Source organism: Scardinius erythrophthalmus (genome assembly GCF_964197995.2).
Source record: "Scardinius erythrophthalmus genome assembly, chromosome: 4".
NCBI lineage: Eukaryota > Metazoa > Chordata > Actinopteri > Cypriniformes > Leuciscidae > Scardinius > Scardinius erythrophthalmus.
In genome coordinates, this window is record NC_138224.1 from 56,595,127 (window position 1) to 56,613,038 (window position 17,912).

General features: G+C 36.2%; 1 protein-coding gene across 1 annotated transcript in view; it reads right to left on the reverse strand.

Annotated features, from left to right (window-relative positions):
- The window catches only part of LOC308690131 (NACHT, LRR and PYD domains-containing protein 12-like), a 263,008-nt gene that overhangs the window by 177,620 nt on the left and 67,476 nt on the right, over window positions 1–17,912 (reverse strand). Inside the window, exon 6 of the mRNA XM_081364419.1 lies at window positions 803–976. Coding sequence (XP_081220545.1) covers window positions 803–976 — 174 coding nt within the window. The remainder of the gene's footprint in view (window positions 1–802; window positions 977–17,912) is intronic.

A 17,912-nucleotide genomic window follows, 5' to 3' on the forward strand; every position in this document is an offset into this window, starting at 1 on the left:
CCTTTTACAGTCTATGAGTAGAACAGCTTTCTCAAGCAGTTTGTGATGCATTTTGGAAACAGGAGATGAGCCCCTGGTCTAATGCGCCACCTGGCTTGAGAAACCCGTTCTCAAAGACTTACTTTTATAGTCATTATTTGGGTAGCACACATACTCTGAATGCCTTCGGCAGAATTCAAATGAGCCATTTTAATCTAGATTAATCTAGATTAATTTCAAAATTAATCTAGATTAATCTAGATTAAAAAAATTTATCTATGCCCACCTCTAATATATATATATATATATATATATATATATATATATATATATATATATATATATATATATATATATTAGGGGTGTAACGGTACACAAAACTGATGGTTCAGTACAGCGGTGGGACAGTTTGCACTAAAATGAAAAAAACTCTGTCATCATTTACTCACTCTCATGTCGTTCTAAACCTGTATGGATTTCTTCTGCTGAACACAAAAGATGATATGTTGAAGTTTTGGTGACCACTGACTGAAAAGAGTGTCTTCTTTTGTGTTCGGCAGAATAAAGGTAGTCATGCAGGTTTGGATGATGTGAGGGAGAGTAAATAATGACAGATTTTAAATGTTTGCGTGAACTATCTCTTTCAGAAGGCCTACTCCTTGAGATTGATATTGTAATAAAGTAAATAATTAGATCTTTTCCTCCACGCAGCTCTACTACAGAGCCTTTCGACATTTCACTCCACTGTACACTTGAATATGGTAAGACTGAAATACACATACATATATTCACAGAATAAGATGAATCTTATTGCTCAACATACATGAGTGTGTTCAGTGTGCAGTTTGGATCCTTCAGTAGATCAGAGAGCATCTTGAGTCCTGAGTCTCCCGGGAAATTGCCGCTCAGATTCAGCTCTCTCAGGTGTGAGGGGTTTGAACACAGAGCTGAAGCCAGATAACCACAGCCTTCTCCTGTCACACCACAGTCCTGTAATCTATAAACACACACAGAAACAATGAAGATATCTGAGACTGTGACATCAGCTTGTTAAATCTGTTGAATAATTACACATCCATTTAATATAAACTGATAAGAGATCTCTCATTTCATACAAGTTCTGCTGAACTTTGAGTATTTCAATTTGTTGAAACTTTAACTTTCCTACATTTTAAAGCCAAATACATTTTATACAGACAAATCTCTTCTTGTTAATAATGATGAACTTGCTCTAACAAGTGATAAACACAACGAGAACTGTTTGACCCTTTTGAATTAAACACTTCTATGATATGGGAACCGTAAAGGCAATTTCTAACTAGAAATACTGAAGAAATTATGAATTTGCTTTTTTTTTTTTAAGAAATCATTTGGCCAAATATATTAAATATCTTATTTTTTAATTAAATATACTTGAATTAAAAAAGAAATGTGTGTGTGTGTGTGTGTGTGTGTGTGTGAGAGAGTGAGAGTGATTGTGTTAGTATATGTGTGTGTGTGTGTGTGTGTGTGTGTGTGTGTGTTTGTATAGCTATCTTTGTGAGGACCTTCGTGAGTTTTTAACCTTTGGAGTGAGGACATTTTTGCAAAGTGAGGACATTTTGGCCGGTCCTCACTTTGTTTTCACTGTAATGGCCTCTGGAGGCTGAAAATAGGCTTCTCTCAAAGTTTCAGAGAGGTCCTCGAAAAGATAGTAAAATGAGAAAAAAGTGTGTGAATTTACCCCGGGCGTTCACACACATTTTGCTCTCTAGCGCCCCCACTGTCTTTTCACGTTTACTGCATTTTGCTCTCTAGCGCCCCTCACGTTCACACACATTTTGCTCTCTAGCGCCCCCACTGTCTTTTCACGTGTACTGCATTTTCCATATATTTCAATGCATTATATCAGGAAGTTCTTCACATTTGCCACAGATGTTCACAAACTAAAAGATAAACTGAGTAGGTTTTGGGTCAAGGTCAAGATTACTAGGGTAAACGTACCTATTAAGCTCACTAAAATCTACATTGAGACATTTTTAGTGCACAAGATATTGGTTTTAGTACAAGAAGTTATTTTAAAATAAAATATTAATCTCTCACACTATAATATTTCATTTTATTTTAAATGACAAAAGTATTTCAATTAAGATGTACATCATTAAATATAAAAAGTCTGGCTGTGCTTAATGGGTACGTTTTGTACCCTTTAAGCACACCCCTGTTCCCAATAAGCTCACAACAAGTTTTATTAAAAATTCTTGTTTATTTTAAACAACCTTTTTAAGGAATAATTGAAAAAAGTTTTATTTGAAGGCACAGAGTCAATCACAAAAAAACAGAACACTAAAATCAAGCAACAAGGCATTCAATTTGATCAGGTAGCCTATCCTATTCATAGTGACGTGCCATTCAAACTCATTGCAACATCTAGACTAGTCCACGTTCTGGTAACACATATTGAAAAATCAAATAACAAAACAAACCAATGTGCTCCTTAAAGGGATACTCCACTTTTTTTTTGGAAATAGGCTCATTTTACAACTCCCCCAGAGTTAAACAGTTGAGTTTTACCGTTTTCGAATCCATTCAGCCGATCTCCGGGTCTGGCGGTATACTTTTAGCATAATTAATTAAACCGGACAGGACCATTAGCATCTCTCTCAAAAAAATGACCAGAGAGTTTCGATATTTTTCCTATTTAAAACTTGACTCTTCTGTAGTTACATCGTATACTAAGACCGACAGAAAATGTAAAGTTGTGATTTTCTAGGCTGATATGGCTAGGAACTATACTCTCAAAATCGCAACTTTTAATTTTCCGTCGGTCTTAGTACACGATGTAACTACAGAAGAGTCAAGTTTTAAATAGGAAAAATATCGAAACTCTTTGGTCATTTTTTTGAGAGAGATGCTAATGGTCTTGCCCGATTCAATGATCTATGCTAAGCTATGCTAAAAGTGGGACCGCCAGACCCGGAGATCGGCTGAATGGATTCGAAAATGGTAAAACTCAACTGTTTAACTCTGGGGGAGTTGTAAAATGAGCCTATTTCCAAAAAAAAGTGGAGTATCCCTTTAACTCTCTGGGTCAGAGCTTTCCTGTCTACTCCAAACTTCTTGGACAGATACGACAGGTTTCTGATGGCTCTTTCTTTGTATAGATGACATGCCTCTTTCATTTTTGGGCATACACTATAGTTTCGTCTAGCTTTTGTCATCTTACGACTGTGAAAGTAATTTATTAATAATTTTTTTGAAGATTAACATAGTGACAACCATCAGTTAATATTTAAATTCTGATTATGAAGTATTTACATAGACGTTTAATGTGGGTGAGCTTAAAGGGAGCACACACTGTGCTTAATTGGAGCAAAAACAATTTTTAATTTATAAATATTAAATTAAATTTAAAGGAAAATATTTAGCTAAATTAATAATCTAGGTAATGTATTAAGTTTATACCAATTTTAATATGAACAACTATAATTGACAATATCTATGAAATTATGCTTTTTCTAATTGATGTCACACTGAAGCTGTGTGATTGTCATAGTAGTGCACCCTTTAAGCTCACCTAACAATAATATGAATTCTTTAAAAATTACAGCAGTTTAAAACCACAGACTATCAATAAAATGTAAAATTATAATATGATGGATTTAAAAGTACAAGCCATTAATGCCTGTGAAGTAATATATTAGTGTAGCACACAATCTTATACAGCTAGTAAGCTAGCTATGTTCGTAGCATCTGGGCTATGTTGCTAAAACTATCCTTTAGATCTAACTGTAAATATTTCCCACATCCAGGTTCCAGGTTATAATATGCAAAAGTCTAAACATTAATCTCTTAATTTTGCAATAAGAAGACGTACTTCTTCAAAATAAATGTTTAAACATATAAAAAATGCACATTTGAGGGGCTCCTCTTCTGGTGAAAGTTTTCAGACAGCTTTCAAAATAGCCGCCAGACAGTGTGAACACATGGATACACATATCTCAGTGTGCAATGGTCTGATTGGTTTAAAATTACAGGAGGTATATAGTAACAAACACATCAATTGGTTAATACATCAAATAGGATAATACATTGCTCATTCTTTTTATAATCTGAGCTCCAAGATGGTATTGTGCTTAATGGGTACTTGAGCTTAATAGGTACGTTTACCCTATAACCACATGTTCTTCCCATTCTTGTGAATGTGGTATATCACGGAAGGAATTTATTTAATACAGATGTCCAGTTTCACTCACAAAATACTTTTAGGCCATAAATTAAGAATTGATTTGCTAATTTTTGACACATTTAAAAAAAGTATCTCGTCTAATAGGGTACAGTGATGAAATGCTGACACAAGGTTAAAGGTCAGCTTCAATGCAAAAACATGATTACCCTTTTAAAAATGATTAACTATAATCCACAAAAGACTGTAGCCATAGTTTAGTTAACCATTGCCATTTTTAGATATTATTGTATGTATAATAGTACAAAAACTAAGTTACCTTGGATAGCACAGTAAAACCATGGTTAATTTGCTCTGAAGAATAGACGTGTCTATTATAATTGTGTTTACTATAGTCACGGTTAAAATATTACTGCAGTAAAAGAGTGGTACATTTTAATAGAGGTATAATTTATTAACATGGATTACATATCATTTTCAGTGTTTTATATAAAACTTTTTACATCCATATGCATTTACTTGCATAACAGGACAGATACACTAATGAAATATTAGTCCTGTAAAATTATTCCTTTTTGATTTTCCTTAAGAGTACAAAAGGACTTGATTTTTAGTGTATTTAGGCCCAGTTTAACAGACAGCTCTAAGACTAAGCCAGGACTAGGCCTTAGTTAAATTAGGATATGTAAGTAGCTTTAATAAAATGGCTCTGATAAGTACATTACTGGTGTGAATCTTGAGAAAAAACAATGGCACTGACATTTTTAATATTTATCAGTGCAAGTTATTTAAAGTTAGACAGCTCTAACTTGAGTTTTACTTTAAGACTAGCCTTAAACCTTTCTGCCACTTCACTTCCTGTCTACTTACTGTCCTATCATAATACACACAAATCTTTGAAGATAAAGAAAGAAAAAAAATCAGATTACCTGGGGCAGTTGTTTTCATGAATTCACCCTTACATCTGATGGAATAGAGTAAAATAATAAGGACAGTCTGAGGACAGTCTCCAAGTCTGGAGCTTCAGTCAAACCCAGAGTAGCTACTCTGTGTAAGCTAGGAGTAGGAAGCAGCAGAGAGCGAGGAGTCAGGTGCTGAGGGATGCAGAAAACCCCCGAGGTGAGACAGCTGTGTAAATACACCTCCTTCTACAGTATCTCTATCAATAAGTCACTCTCAATTCATCACATATTTGCTCAGAATCTCACTTTTTTAATGTTAATAAATAATTAATAATAATAATAATAATAAATAATACATGCAAGGTACTTCATGCTGATGCTTCAGTGAAAGACATGCATGTGTCAGACCACGAGGCACGCAATTCCTTGCATCTGTAAAAGCATAAATTTTATATTAAAAATAGTATAAAAATTTAAAGGATATATATATATATATATATATATTCATACTTTTGTAGAGCACCAAACCCCACTCCTACCCTGAACCTATCAACTTCTCAACAACGTAAAATTATATTAAGGAAAGCTATTAGTGGTTAAGATAAAACATTTTGTGAATATGTTATATGTTATTTCTAAGACATTTTTATAAAAGCTACTTGAATATCATAATTGAAGGTCAAGTCCTGGATTAAGCTAAGCTCTGTCTGTGAAACCAGGGCCTAGTGTGAAAACAAAATGAGTGCAAATAATAAAATATATAAAATAAGGAAAAAGAACATGTGTTAATGCATATTGACAATAGCAAACATAAAATATAAAAAGGTAACACTACGCAAGCATACTCGTTTTGTATGAAGATGCATGTGCATTAATTAATAACATGTCCACATTAAAGCAGTCCATGCAGCGGGCTTAAACATTTAGCTCACAAACACCTAACAGTCCTGACTTCATTTACAATATTTCAAAATTCTGTTTTTAATAACTTACATGCCGTCTGTCGCGCGCGCTCCCGCTGCCAGCGTCTTCCGTTCGCGGTGATCCGTTCAAACCGCATTATTTGAATCATATTCGGTGAATCGCTGAATCGTCAACATGAACGAACTAACAAATCTTTCAGTTGTGTTTAATGAACCGATTTAACAGTTTGATTGAAAAGAATCATTTGGTTCACGAATCGAACACCGCTTCTGCGTCTCGGAGCACGTGATGATTATTTCAAAAGAATAAGAAACTACATGTGTTTATGAAATTCTTGCAATTAAACCTTGGCATCAAGCGAAATAAAAGTTTGTACAAATAAAAATTATTTGATAAATTAGAGATACTTCTACTAAAGTACATTAACAAAGTAACAATACTGACTGTTACATTACTGTCCACCCCAGCTAATTTGACAAATATGACGTTATGGATGAGCTTTTATTGTTTAGGCCCCATTTGACCTATTTTTAGTCACTTTTTGTCTGATAAAACTTGCTGGACATTCATTAATCGATGCATACCTGTGAGCTTTTGGCTTTTGTTTGTTTAAAGAGTGTAGATTTGTACACACTCATACAGGCTTTAACACCCCACTGCTGAATCATTAGGCTAACTGAAGAATAGGCTTCCTTGAAACAAAAACAGGAGTTTGCTAAATTATGTTTGGTGTACAATGTGGATGAAGAAGTGCTGTTGTCTTGGGTTCCTCGAGTATCATATTAAGATAACAAGTCTTTTTGAGCTTTTCTGAAGAATCACAGGCCTCTACCCACTGCGCAATGTGACGTCGTAGTGACGTCATTTTCATGTAATTTTTGGACGTCCAAATTTGGTCCATTGAAGGGGTTGTTTTGTAACGCCAGGCGACGTCTTTTTTCGACGTCTTCCGCACGTCATTTTTCGACGTCTTCCGCACGTCATTTTTCGACGTCTTCCGCACGTCATTTTTCGACGTCCATCCACAAAAGTTTGTTTACAATAAATCGCGCTCAGTGCTCTCAAACAAAACAGCGGTTTCTTACACACACACACACACACACACACACACACACACACACACACACACACACACACACACACACACACACACACACACACACACACACACACACACCTTGCTTTACCTGGGACTCGAACTCGTGATCATCTGCTCCACGTGCCAACGCTCTACTGTTTGAGCTACAGAGAGAGTGATATAATTTATGATTATCGCGTTTAGGCTAAAAATAGGTTCGGCGCTTGGATCACGAGCATCTTGCAGTACATTTAAAATATTTTAAATATAATATTTTAAATATTTTAAAAATTTATTACATTTTAAATATAGCGATTTGGAAACGTGGATGGAGCAGTGAATAGGTTCATTACACAGCAAAATGACACGACAAACTCGCGTTTTGGAAAAGAGCTCTTCATTTGTAAATTAAAAAAATTATAATAATCATGTAAATTTCCTGCACCTGTCATAGACGTCCAAAAAATTACCCAGTTCAGGTCCAATGTTGAACGTAAAAATGACGTCCAAGTTGGGTCATGGTTGGACGTCCAAATAGTGGACCTAGTTTGGACGTCGAAAAAAATCACCCAGTTCAAAGGTCCAATGTTGAACGTCAATATGACGTCCAAGTTGGGTCATGGTTGGACGTCCAAATAGTGGACCTAGTTTGGACGTCGAAAAAAATTACCCAGTTCAAAGGTCCAATGTTGAACGTCAATATGACGTCCAAGTTGGGTCATGGTTGGACGTCCAAATAGTGGACCTAGTTTGGACGTCAAAAAAAATTACCCAGTTCAAAGGTCCAATGTTGAACGTCTATATGACGTCCAAGTTGGGTCATGGTTGGACGTCCAAATAGTGGACCTAGTTTGGACGTCGAAAAAAATTACCCAGTTCAAAGGTCCAATGTTGAACGTCTATATGACGTCCAAGTTGGGTCATGGTTGGACGTCCAAATAGTGGACCTAGTTTGGACGTCGAAAAAAATTACCCAGTTCAAAGGTCCAATGTTGAACGTCTATATGACGTCCAAGTTGGGTCATGGTTGGACGTCCAAATAGTGGACCTAGTTTGGACGTCGAATAGATGTCCAGAATTGGTCATGGACCGACGGACCCAATATAGACATGATCTGCACGTCTATCCGACGTCCAATGTTTAGTGGGTAGCTCTATTCAGATAGGATTATTTTTTACTAGAGTAGAAGAGTAGTGTAATATCACCTCAAGATGTCTGTAATTTTAATGGCCAACCCAGATAGCACACGTACGTCTGCAAGATGTCTGTTAAAGATGTCTTGATCTGGAAAGCATCTGCTGTGTGCAGACGTCTGTAAGATGTCAGTTTTACATACATTCTACATCATAAACATCTTAAAGACATCTAATAGACGTCTATTTGACATCTGATAGGAAACGTCCAATAGTTGTATTGCAGATGAGCAAACTACGTCTTGCAGATGTAAATATAGACGTCAAATAGACGTCTCCGAGATGTACCTGTGCTATCAGGGAATTCACATTTGATGAGAAATCTCAGTAAAACTGGGGTAACTCGATTTATGTTGTGCCTTTACATCCATGTCTTGTGACACATACACAGGTCAAATTGAATGATATATAAATTAATTTAATTAAATTCTGATTGGATTCTGTCAGAAAAAAAGGCATCTACGGAAGGCTAAAAGAAATGTTGTGCCTTCAACCTTCTTTTTGATCTGAATTGTATGTGGTAAACACTCGAGGTGTCTACTTTTAAACAGAAACTGACCAAATCTTTTCTGTCAACACAGGATTGTTAGCTGAGGTATTTTCGTTGACCTTTTTACACAAGGTAGAAGTTGGCATAATATGTCCTGATATTGTCTGTAATGATCTCTGATACGGCACTTTTGTACGAGACAAACACCACAGAGAAGCTCTGGTAATAATTTCTGTACTCCATCTCTAAATGTAAAACCTGTCCTGTCTGAACAGGGCTTGTGTGTCCTGCACACATTCTTGGATGGACTCACCATGCTGAAAAAACAGCATATGCTGGTAAGGTATGTTTTGGTGCTGGGATGCTGGTTTATGCTGGTCCTTTGCTGGTTTATGTTGGTCATGTTGCTGGTCAAGGACCAGCATAAACCAGCTAAAACCAGCATCCCAGCACCAAAACCTACCTAACCAGCATATGCTGTTTTTTTCACCTGAAAGTCTAGTCTGAGCTCTTTCAACTGAAGGAAACTTGCCCTGACTGAACTTAAAACATGTCACGGTCTTCGTTTTGTCTCAAGATGCACACCAGTAAAGCTTTTTTCTAAGGTATATTCATAAAAATGTCTTAATTGAACTATTGCCTAAATCTGGTTTAGGCCAAGTCCTGTCTGTGAGACCCGGCCTTAAAGACTATCAGACGACCCTGCACAGTGAAAAAGGTGCTCAAGGCCACCCGGTGCAATGAAGCGGGTCTCATTCAAATGTTTAGTGTGTCACATGACTAATCACTGCAAACTAATCAGTGAGCCCATGTAATGAACCACTTTTTTTGTTTTCTTGGTAAGGAAACTACCATGAATGCAAAAATTATATTTATATATAACACACACTAGAAGTCCTTTGCACAATCTGACATGTGCTTAATATTGAACCGGAAACCGGCCAGAGGAGAACTGGCCCCAACTAAGCCTGGTTTCTCCCAAGATGTTTTTTCTCCATTCTTTCACGAATGGGGTTTTGGTTCCTTGCCGCTGTCGCCTCTGGCTAGCTGAGTTCGGGGCCCCTTATTTCTAGTGATTATCATCATTTTGATTACAGAGACCATCTCTGCATTTGATGAATAAATAGTTTAATCTGGTCATTATACATTACCCTCACTCTATTCTCCTATTCGATAATGTTCAGTGCTTTGCTACAATCTGTATTGTTAAAAGCGCTATATAAATAAAAGTGATTGATTGATTAATATATATTATTGACAGAAAACAACCAAGTATATAAATAATATAATTATATAAAAATATATCAATATAATAATAAAAAATAAAAAAGGTTAATAATTAAAATAGGATTGGTTTCATTTATGCATCAAAAATTATAATCTAGTATTTATTCTAAAAGATACTTTCAAAATAATTACTTTAAAGTATATTTAGCTGGTTATAGATTTTTTATTATTATTTTACTTAAAGAGTTCCACATTGTATTAATAATTTGAGTACTTCACTACTGATCCATTGTAGTGTGTTCATGAATGTGCATTTAACTACAGCAATAGCTGCCGTTTTAATATTGTTCACATTAATTGGACTGACGGTTTGTGACTTCAAACACTGGAGAACATGCTCGTGATAGTTTGCTCAGTTGAGTCCTGATTAGGCCTTAATTGATGGCCACGCCCACCCCTCCCCCACTCCCCGAACACCTGCACAGCGAGTGCCGCAGAAATGGAGCGATTGAAGAGGAGGATGGAGCGATTGCGTTTGCATCACGATAAATGCGCTGCTGCTGCTGCTGAACGACAGGTAAGACTTCACCATATTTGTCATCGCAATTATTTTATTTAATTTTGTATTGGTCATGATTGTCGTGTGGCGCGGTGGTTGTTAGAGTAACTTTACAGGCAACATTTTACGATCTAAGGCCTAGTTCTTAATCCAGCGGGCACATTAATATTTGAAGTCGAATATTAGTCATTAAGATGCTGTAACATCACTTTAAATTAATTTTGAAGGGCAAATTTTTACCAGTAATAATTAAGTGAAAATCCCACACTGAGATTGGTTTAATGTATCTGTAGGTCAATATGTTTGTCGTTCGATTTTCACAAAATAAATATCAATTTTGTTTAGCCTCAGTTTGATTTGCAGGTCTGACCTGTTTTTAGACGTATTTTTTCCAATATCAGAGTTCGTGTAACTTGTGTGAGTGTTTGAGGGGGAGGGGGAGGGGCACGCGCTGGAAACAGTTTCAGTCAAGTAGAGAAGCGACAACTAATAACCAGGAGCTTTGACTTAGCTTTTCTCTCATATATATATATATATATATATATATATATATATATATATATGCATTTCGTATTTTATTTATCTCATGGAAATAACTGAATGCTGAAACATTTGTCAAGTATTACTGTATAGCTTGTTAATTGTAACATGTTACTGGAATAATTTTTAATCTTCTCTATGATGTGCAGGTATTGGAAGGAAAGTCAGCACAGGTATGTGTCTTTACAAAATCTTTTAATAGTCTTCAGAAACTAAGTTTTCAAATTAAACGACACCATGTGATCGCATAATACAAATCAATTAAAGGATCTAGAATCATTATAAGAAAAGAATGAGAGAACTGTTAATTCCTAGAAGCAGTGTGATTATTTGTGATGACATCCTTCTGTAAAATCTGAATTATTAGGGTTAGATTATTACTCATGGCTGTTAGTCCAGCCACATTTACGTGGGCTACAGTAGAGAATATGAGACAGATCTTTAACACTTTACCATTTAACAGTAAGTTGTCGTTTGGTAACATTATTTCATGCATTAAAGTAAAGGTTGACACAAATGTAAATTCTGTCATTAATAACTCACCCGCATGTTGTTCCAAACCCAAGACCTTCAGTCATCATCTTTGAAACAGAAGTGAAGCTATTTCTGATGACGGCGATTAATTAAAGGGATAGTTCACCCAAAAATGAAAATGTGATGTGTATCTGCTTACCCCCAGGGCATCCAAGATGTAGGTGACTTTGTTTCCTCAGAAAAACACACACACACACAGACAAATCCAAATGACACCCTGCGGCTCGTGACGATACACTGATGTCCTAAGACACCAAACCATAGGTTTTTGTAAGAAACTGATCAATATTTATATCATGTTTTACCTTTGATTTTTTTTTTTTTTTTACCACAGCCATGTCCATCTGTCCTGAGCACGAGCTCATCATCCGGCTCTTTACATGTGAACGCGTTCTGGCGTAGAATATGCAAACACCGGAAGGGAAACCGGTGATAAAAAAACAGTCTCAGATGAGTTTGCGCAAGCAAACGTAATCTTTTAGCTTTAAATCGGTTTAAGCAAGTAATTACCGCTTTGAATAGCCACTATACCCACAACCTCTGTGCTCTGTGTAAACAATGAGTGTTGTACTCATGCGACGGATCGCTTCCGGTGTTTGCGTATTCTACGCCAGAGCGCTACACGAGTCACGAACCGGATGATGAGCTCGTGCTCAGGACAGATGGACATTGCTGTGTATCAAAGGTAAAACATGATATAAATATTGATCAGTTTCTTACAAAAACCTATGGTTTGGTGTCTTAGGACATCAGTGTATCGTCACGAGCCGCAGGGTGTCATTTGGATTTGTCTGTGTGTGTGTGTGTTTTTCTGAGGAAACAAAGTCACCTACATCTTGGATGCCCTGGGGGTAAGCAGATACACATCACATTTTCATTTTTGGGTGAACTATCCCTTTAATTAATCGCCCTCATCAGAAATAGCTTCACTTCTGTTTCAAAGATGATGAATGAAGGTCTTGGGTTTGGAACAACATGCGGGTGAGTTATTAATGACAGAATTTACATTTTTGGGTGAACTAACCCTTTAACTTACATGAACTAACAATGAGCAATACATTTGCTGCACTAACCCTAACCCTATATATAACGGTAAACAACCTTATCTGCCCTAGAAACACAAATCTGCATGACTCTCACACTCGTCACTGTGCGTGGGGCAGCAGTTCTGCTTTTTAACCCCCTGAGGTGCGATAGGCTCGTTTTTTTCCGTATGAGTGCAAAAAAATAATAAAATAAAAATATTAATTTTTATCTTATATGCTTGTGTTATACATCAATCTATCCTGTTAAGTGTGTATTATTTTTGTGTACACTCACAATAAAAACAAAGTGTTGTGCTTTTCGCCAAATAAAGAAAAATAAACACGAAGCGAGTTCTGCCTTCTCTCTCTCCGTGTAGTCCATTCTGAAACGCGTCCGAAAATGAATCATAACTCAGCGAATACTTCTCACACAGGCACGTGAGATATGTCTTTATGAAGCTTGAAATCTCCTCTTTTAAATGAAGTAATTTATATAAAAAACAAATGTTTTCAACTCATGTAATCCGTTTGAAAGCAAGGAGAGGTACCGTTTTTCCTTCTGCCTCATTATCTCTATAATCAGCTGCAGCCGCCCCGCCCCCGGCGCGATTCACATGTAAATAGTTAGGTGATCTAGTATGCATCGCATACACCCCTCGATCAATGCCATAAAAAGTTTCTTCATCAGACTTACTGATAGTTCATCGCGTTTTGAGTATGACACGCTTCTCCGGTAATAAAGACGCCCTTCAGATGATTCTGGACGGCGAGGAAGAATGCACCTTTTCCTCAGAGGAAGATTGTAACTCAGAGGATGAACGGCAGCATTTTGAAGAGCGAATTCCGCCGAGAACACAATTTCGGAGTAAGTTTTACTCAAAAGTCTTTTGTCTTTTATTTTTCGTGTTCGCATTTATGAGGAAAAAACAATATTACGTGACAGTTCTCCATTATGGACGCGAGCGCTCTAAAAAAAGCACTAAAAGACTTTTAAACTTTCACAGAGACCTCAAAACAGAAAGTACAAATCCTTTCTTTAAAACGAATTTCGTTTTGTATCAATTGTATCTTACTTTTAATAATTTTTTCATTAACAAATTTCCTGGATTTAAACTGCAAATTAACATTTATATTTCTTATAATAAAAATGAAAGACCTATGTTACAGACATATGAAAGACAACATTTCGTTGATTAGTTTTGGATAGATTATACATTTTTACTGTAAAATATCTGCCACCTCAAATAAGCTTTTGTTTGCCAATATTTGCTTTTGTTAAATATAATATGTTTTGTCAAAAATAAAGTTATCAAATAATCAATCAAATCCTTAACTTTGAAATATGTATGATAAAATGTATACTTTAGTTTTTACAAAGAAAGATTACACTTGAATTGTTGTTGTAATTGTAACCTTTTTAATAAAAAAATACATTTACAAGGTAGATGTAAACAAACTATTAAAAGGTAAATATAAGCCTTTTCTTTAAATAACTTTTATTGTGTTTTATTAGTGACAAATTTGGGGAGAGCATAAATATTCCAAAACTGAAAATACAGTATGAGAATTAACTGCACAATTACTAGACATGTTTTCCTTGGATATTATAGGCCAAATTGCAAGCACAATATGAGGAAAAATAAAAAAGAATTGAGATGCTTCCAACTGTTGCTCTTGCATTCTTGTGGCTCAGTGACTCACCTGAATGAATGGCTAATTAAGTATGCAGGCCCCACTGTCTCCTCAGGTGTGAACTAGGGATGCTCATATTGACCGTTTAACCGTTAACCGAATGTAAAAATTTTGACCGATTAATACTATCAGTTAAACGGTTTAAAAGTTTTTTTTTATCTTTTTTTTTTTTAGTTTGCTGCATGGTTTAAAAATAAAATACTTTATAGCTTATATATTTATTAACTCACGGAGCGCGTCGACACCTTTTTTATGGTCGACAAGCGCAACCACACACGTTTAGAGACGTTACCTGTGTATTCCCGTCCGATGGGACATCCATCCCATCGGAGAGGGTGTTTTCTGCCGCGGGTCTAACTGTCAACAGGCTGCGCTCCAGACTGACCCCACATCACGTTGATGTTGCTTTTTTTAAATAAAAAAAAAAACAGAAAAAAAATTGCCGTTTTTTTCTAAAGCTTTGTAAACGGATTCAGTGTTTTCTTTTTGTCATCTTAATTTAATTATTTAAGTTTAAAAAATATATTTAGTGTAGGCCTATTTTGTTTTTTATTTGTATTATTTTATTCTGTTTTTCTCTCACTGTCAGAAATGCTGCAAGTGCGTGAAAATTTAAACTGAATCCAGGTTCTGTTGTTGATCTGTTCTGTATGCTGCTGTTTGCACTTTGCACGTTAAAATAAACCCTTTGATAAAAACTTTTTTTTTAAAGGGTCACAGATACGCCATTTTATTTGTATTTAATGCAATTGACCCTTCGCAAAGACCCGCCCCCCTTAGTTACTGTCGCTATGTCCGACAAGCTACACTGCTCTCACGTACACCATGTTCTCACGCAGTGAAAAATACATCGCGGAGCAGAGAGGAGACTGATAACATGCTGACAGACAGGACAGACCAGGTTACTTTTCGGTTACTTCTGATATTAAACATATTAAACAAAGTCTCACCTTTCAAATTTGGTCATTTTTTAAAATAAATTTAAACGATACAATAGGCTACATACCGTTTTGTGGCTCTTAAATGTGTCTGACAGATCGCTGTAGAGCATCCGTTAAAGCTGCTCGTGAAACGATCATCTCTTCCTTCTATAGCATCAAATAAGTTATGAATGAACATAAGAAGGAATGTTGTTTTAAACCGCGGAAAGTGGTCAGTACATTCCGTTTTTCAAGTTAAAATCCTCCCATGTTAATCTGCTAGCTAACGTTATCTCTCCTGACTGCTTTGTCGGACAAAATGGCGGATTATGATTGGTGAGATCGGCTGTCAATTCAATATTATAATCTTATCAGTTAACGGTTAATAATCGATTAACGAGCGGCGGTTGTCGGTCGGGAAAATTAATCGAAATGAGCATCCCTAGTGTGAACCTCTACATATACATGACCGTAGACGCCCACTCCGCATATGGCCTTTCCAAACAGAAAGTGCTTTGCAAAATTCAAATCAATGTATTGTGTTATGTGAATGATTAGGCAGGGTGATTTTCACTTCATTTTGAAGAAAAAACACTAGGCGATGACATTCATTAGACAAAAGTCTTATTGGCACATATTTAGAATGTGTTTTATGGCCTAATTTCAGAAACTTTAGTTTTTAGTTTTTTCAATAACCATGCATAAACATTATTCTCTCAAAAATGCAGACATGTACATTCTTGTTGCTCACATTTCATGGTAGCCCTGTTTGTGCTAAATAGTGTGTAATTTTTTTTGCCATTAATATGTTTATAAGCAACTGAAAAAAGCAAAAATGTCAGGGCATGTCAGAACATCTCAAGGACCCCAAAAACACCTCAGACCCCAGAGGGTTAATGTAGTTTGGCCTAATATAGCCTATTTTATGTGCAACCATAGTTAACTGTAAAAAAAAAAGTGCATTAACCGTTGCAAAATTTTATTTGAATAATACATAAGTAACTCTTGATGGTAATATTAACTAAGATTGATAAATGCTGTAGAAGTGCTGTTAGTTGTTAGTTCATGTTAAGTAGTTAACTAATGTTAACAAATAAACCTTTTTGCTAAGTGTTACAGCTACTGTTGAACTTACTTAAATATCAGAAAGTCAAATAGCACATCTTCAAAATGTCTCTTTAATGATCTCATGATAATTATGCATTTTACTTGTAGTCTAATGATATTCATGAGGAGTCAGATCAAGAGGAATCAGAAGTCTCAGAGTTCCCTGAATCAGACATATCCAGCTGCTCTGGTTTAGATCCAGACTACAAACCTAAAAGTTCATCCAGTGGAGAAGATTTTTCAAGCCCTGACAAAGGAGCACCTAATCTGTCCAGCGAAAATGAAGATTTGAATGATGACAAACAGCAAGACGGCAAATGTACCATAAATAAAGAAAAGAACTCCCAAAGTTACATCAAAAGACACAACAAAAAACAACAGATAAACAAAAAAGACAAAGGCAAACCAGCTGTCACCGTAAAAACTTCAACAAAAAGGGAAGGCTTTAGGCGAGCATGGGACAAAAAACATTATTGTCTCTACTGCAGTAAAGCACAAACCAAGATCTCCAGACATTTGGAAAGAAAACATATGGATATTAAAGATGTGGGATATGCCTTTAGTTTTCCATTAGGTTCCAAAGAAAGAAAAGTTCTTTTGGAACAGTTGAGAAACAAAGGGGATTTCAGACACAATACAGATGTTTTAGAGAAAGGATCAGGACAAATAATAACTTGGAAACAGCCTTCAGTTGATGCTTCTATTAAGGATTACCTGCCATGTCCTTTCTGTTTTGGGATGTTCAGAAAGAAAGATCTATGGAGACATCAGTCGTCGTGCAGAACAAAACAGTCCTGTTTGAAAGATCAAGATGATAACCAAAAAAACACACGAAGAAGAGTGCAAAGTCGTGCTGCATGCCTGCTTCCAATCGCAGCATCCTCCGACGGGTGTCAGAAGATCATCAACACAATGAGACAAGATGATGTGTCGTTTCACATCAGGAATGATTCTTTAATTTGCAAGTATGGAGAATCGCTGTATGGAAAACATGGTCGTGTCAGGTCGAGGCACCAGTACATTGCACAAAGAATGAGGGAGCTTGGCCGATTCATGCTGGTTGCTAAAGAAATGGACAACACTGTCAGAGGTCTTGAAGATTTGTGTGCACCTGCAAGATTTCAGTTTGTTGTTAATGTTGCCAAGCGTCTTACCCAATTTAGTCCAGGCAAGAATGAGTATGGAAAACCTTCAACAGCAGTAAAAATTGGATTCTGTTTGAAAGGGGCTGTAGAGGTCCTGATTGGGCAGGCTCTTATGAATGAAGATGATCTTTCAGAGAAGAAAGCAAAAAAATTCTTTGAACTTCTGGAGAAAAACTGGAGGAACAGTGTTTCTATCGCCGCTCACCAAACCATTCAAGAAAAAAGATGGAATAAAGAAGATGACATCCCCCTCACCAAAAATGTGATTGCTCTGAGAGACCATCTCAGGATGGTAGAAGATGAAGCAAGAGCAAACCTGACACAGCAAATGAATTTACGAGCTTACAAGGCATTAAATGAGACCGTTCTAGCACAAGTTATTATTTTCAACAAGCGCCGTGAAGGCGAAGCATCTCGCTTAACTCTCGACAC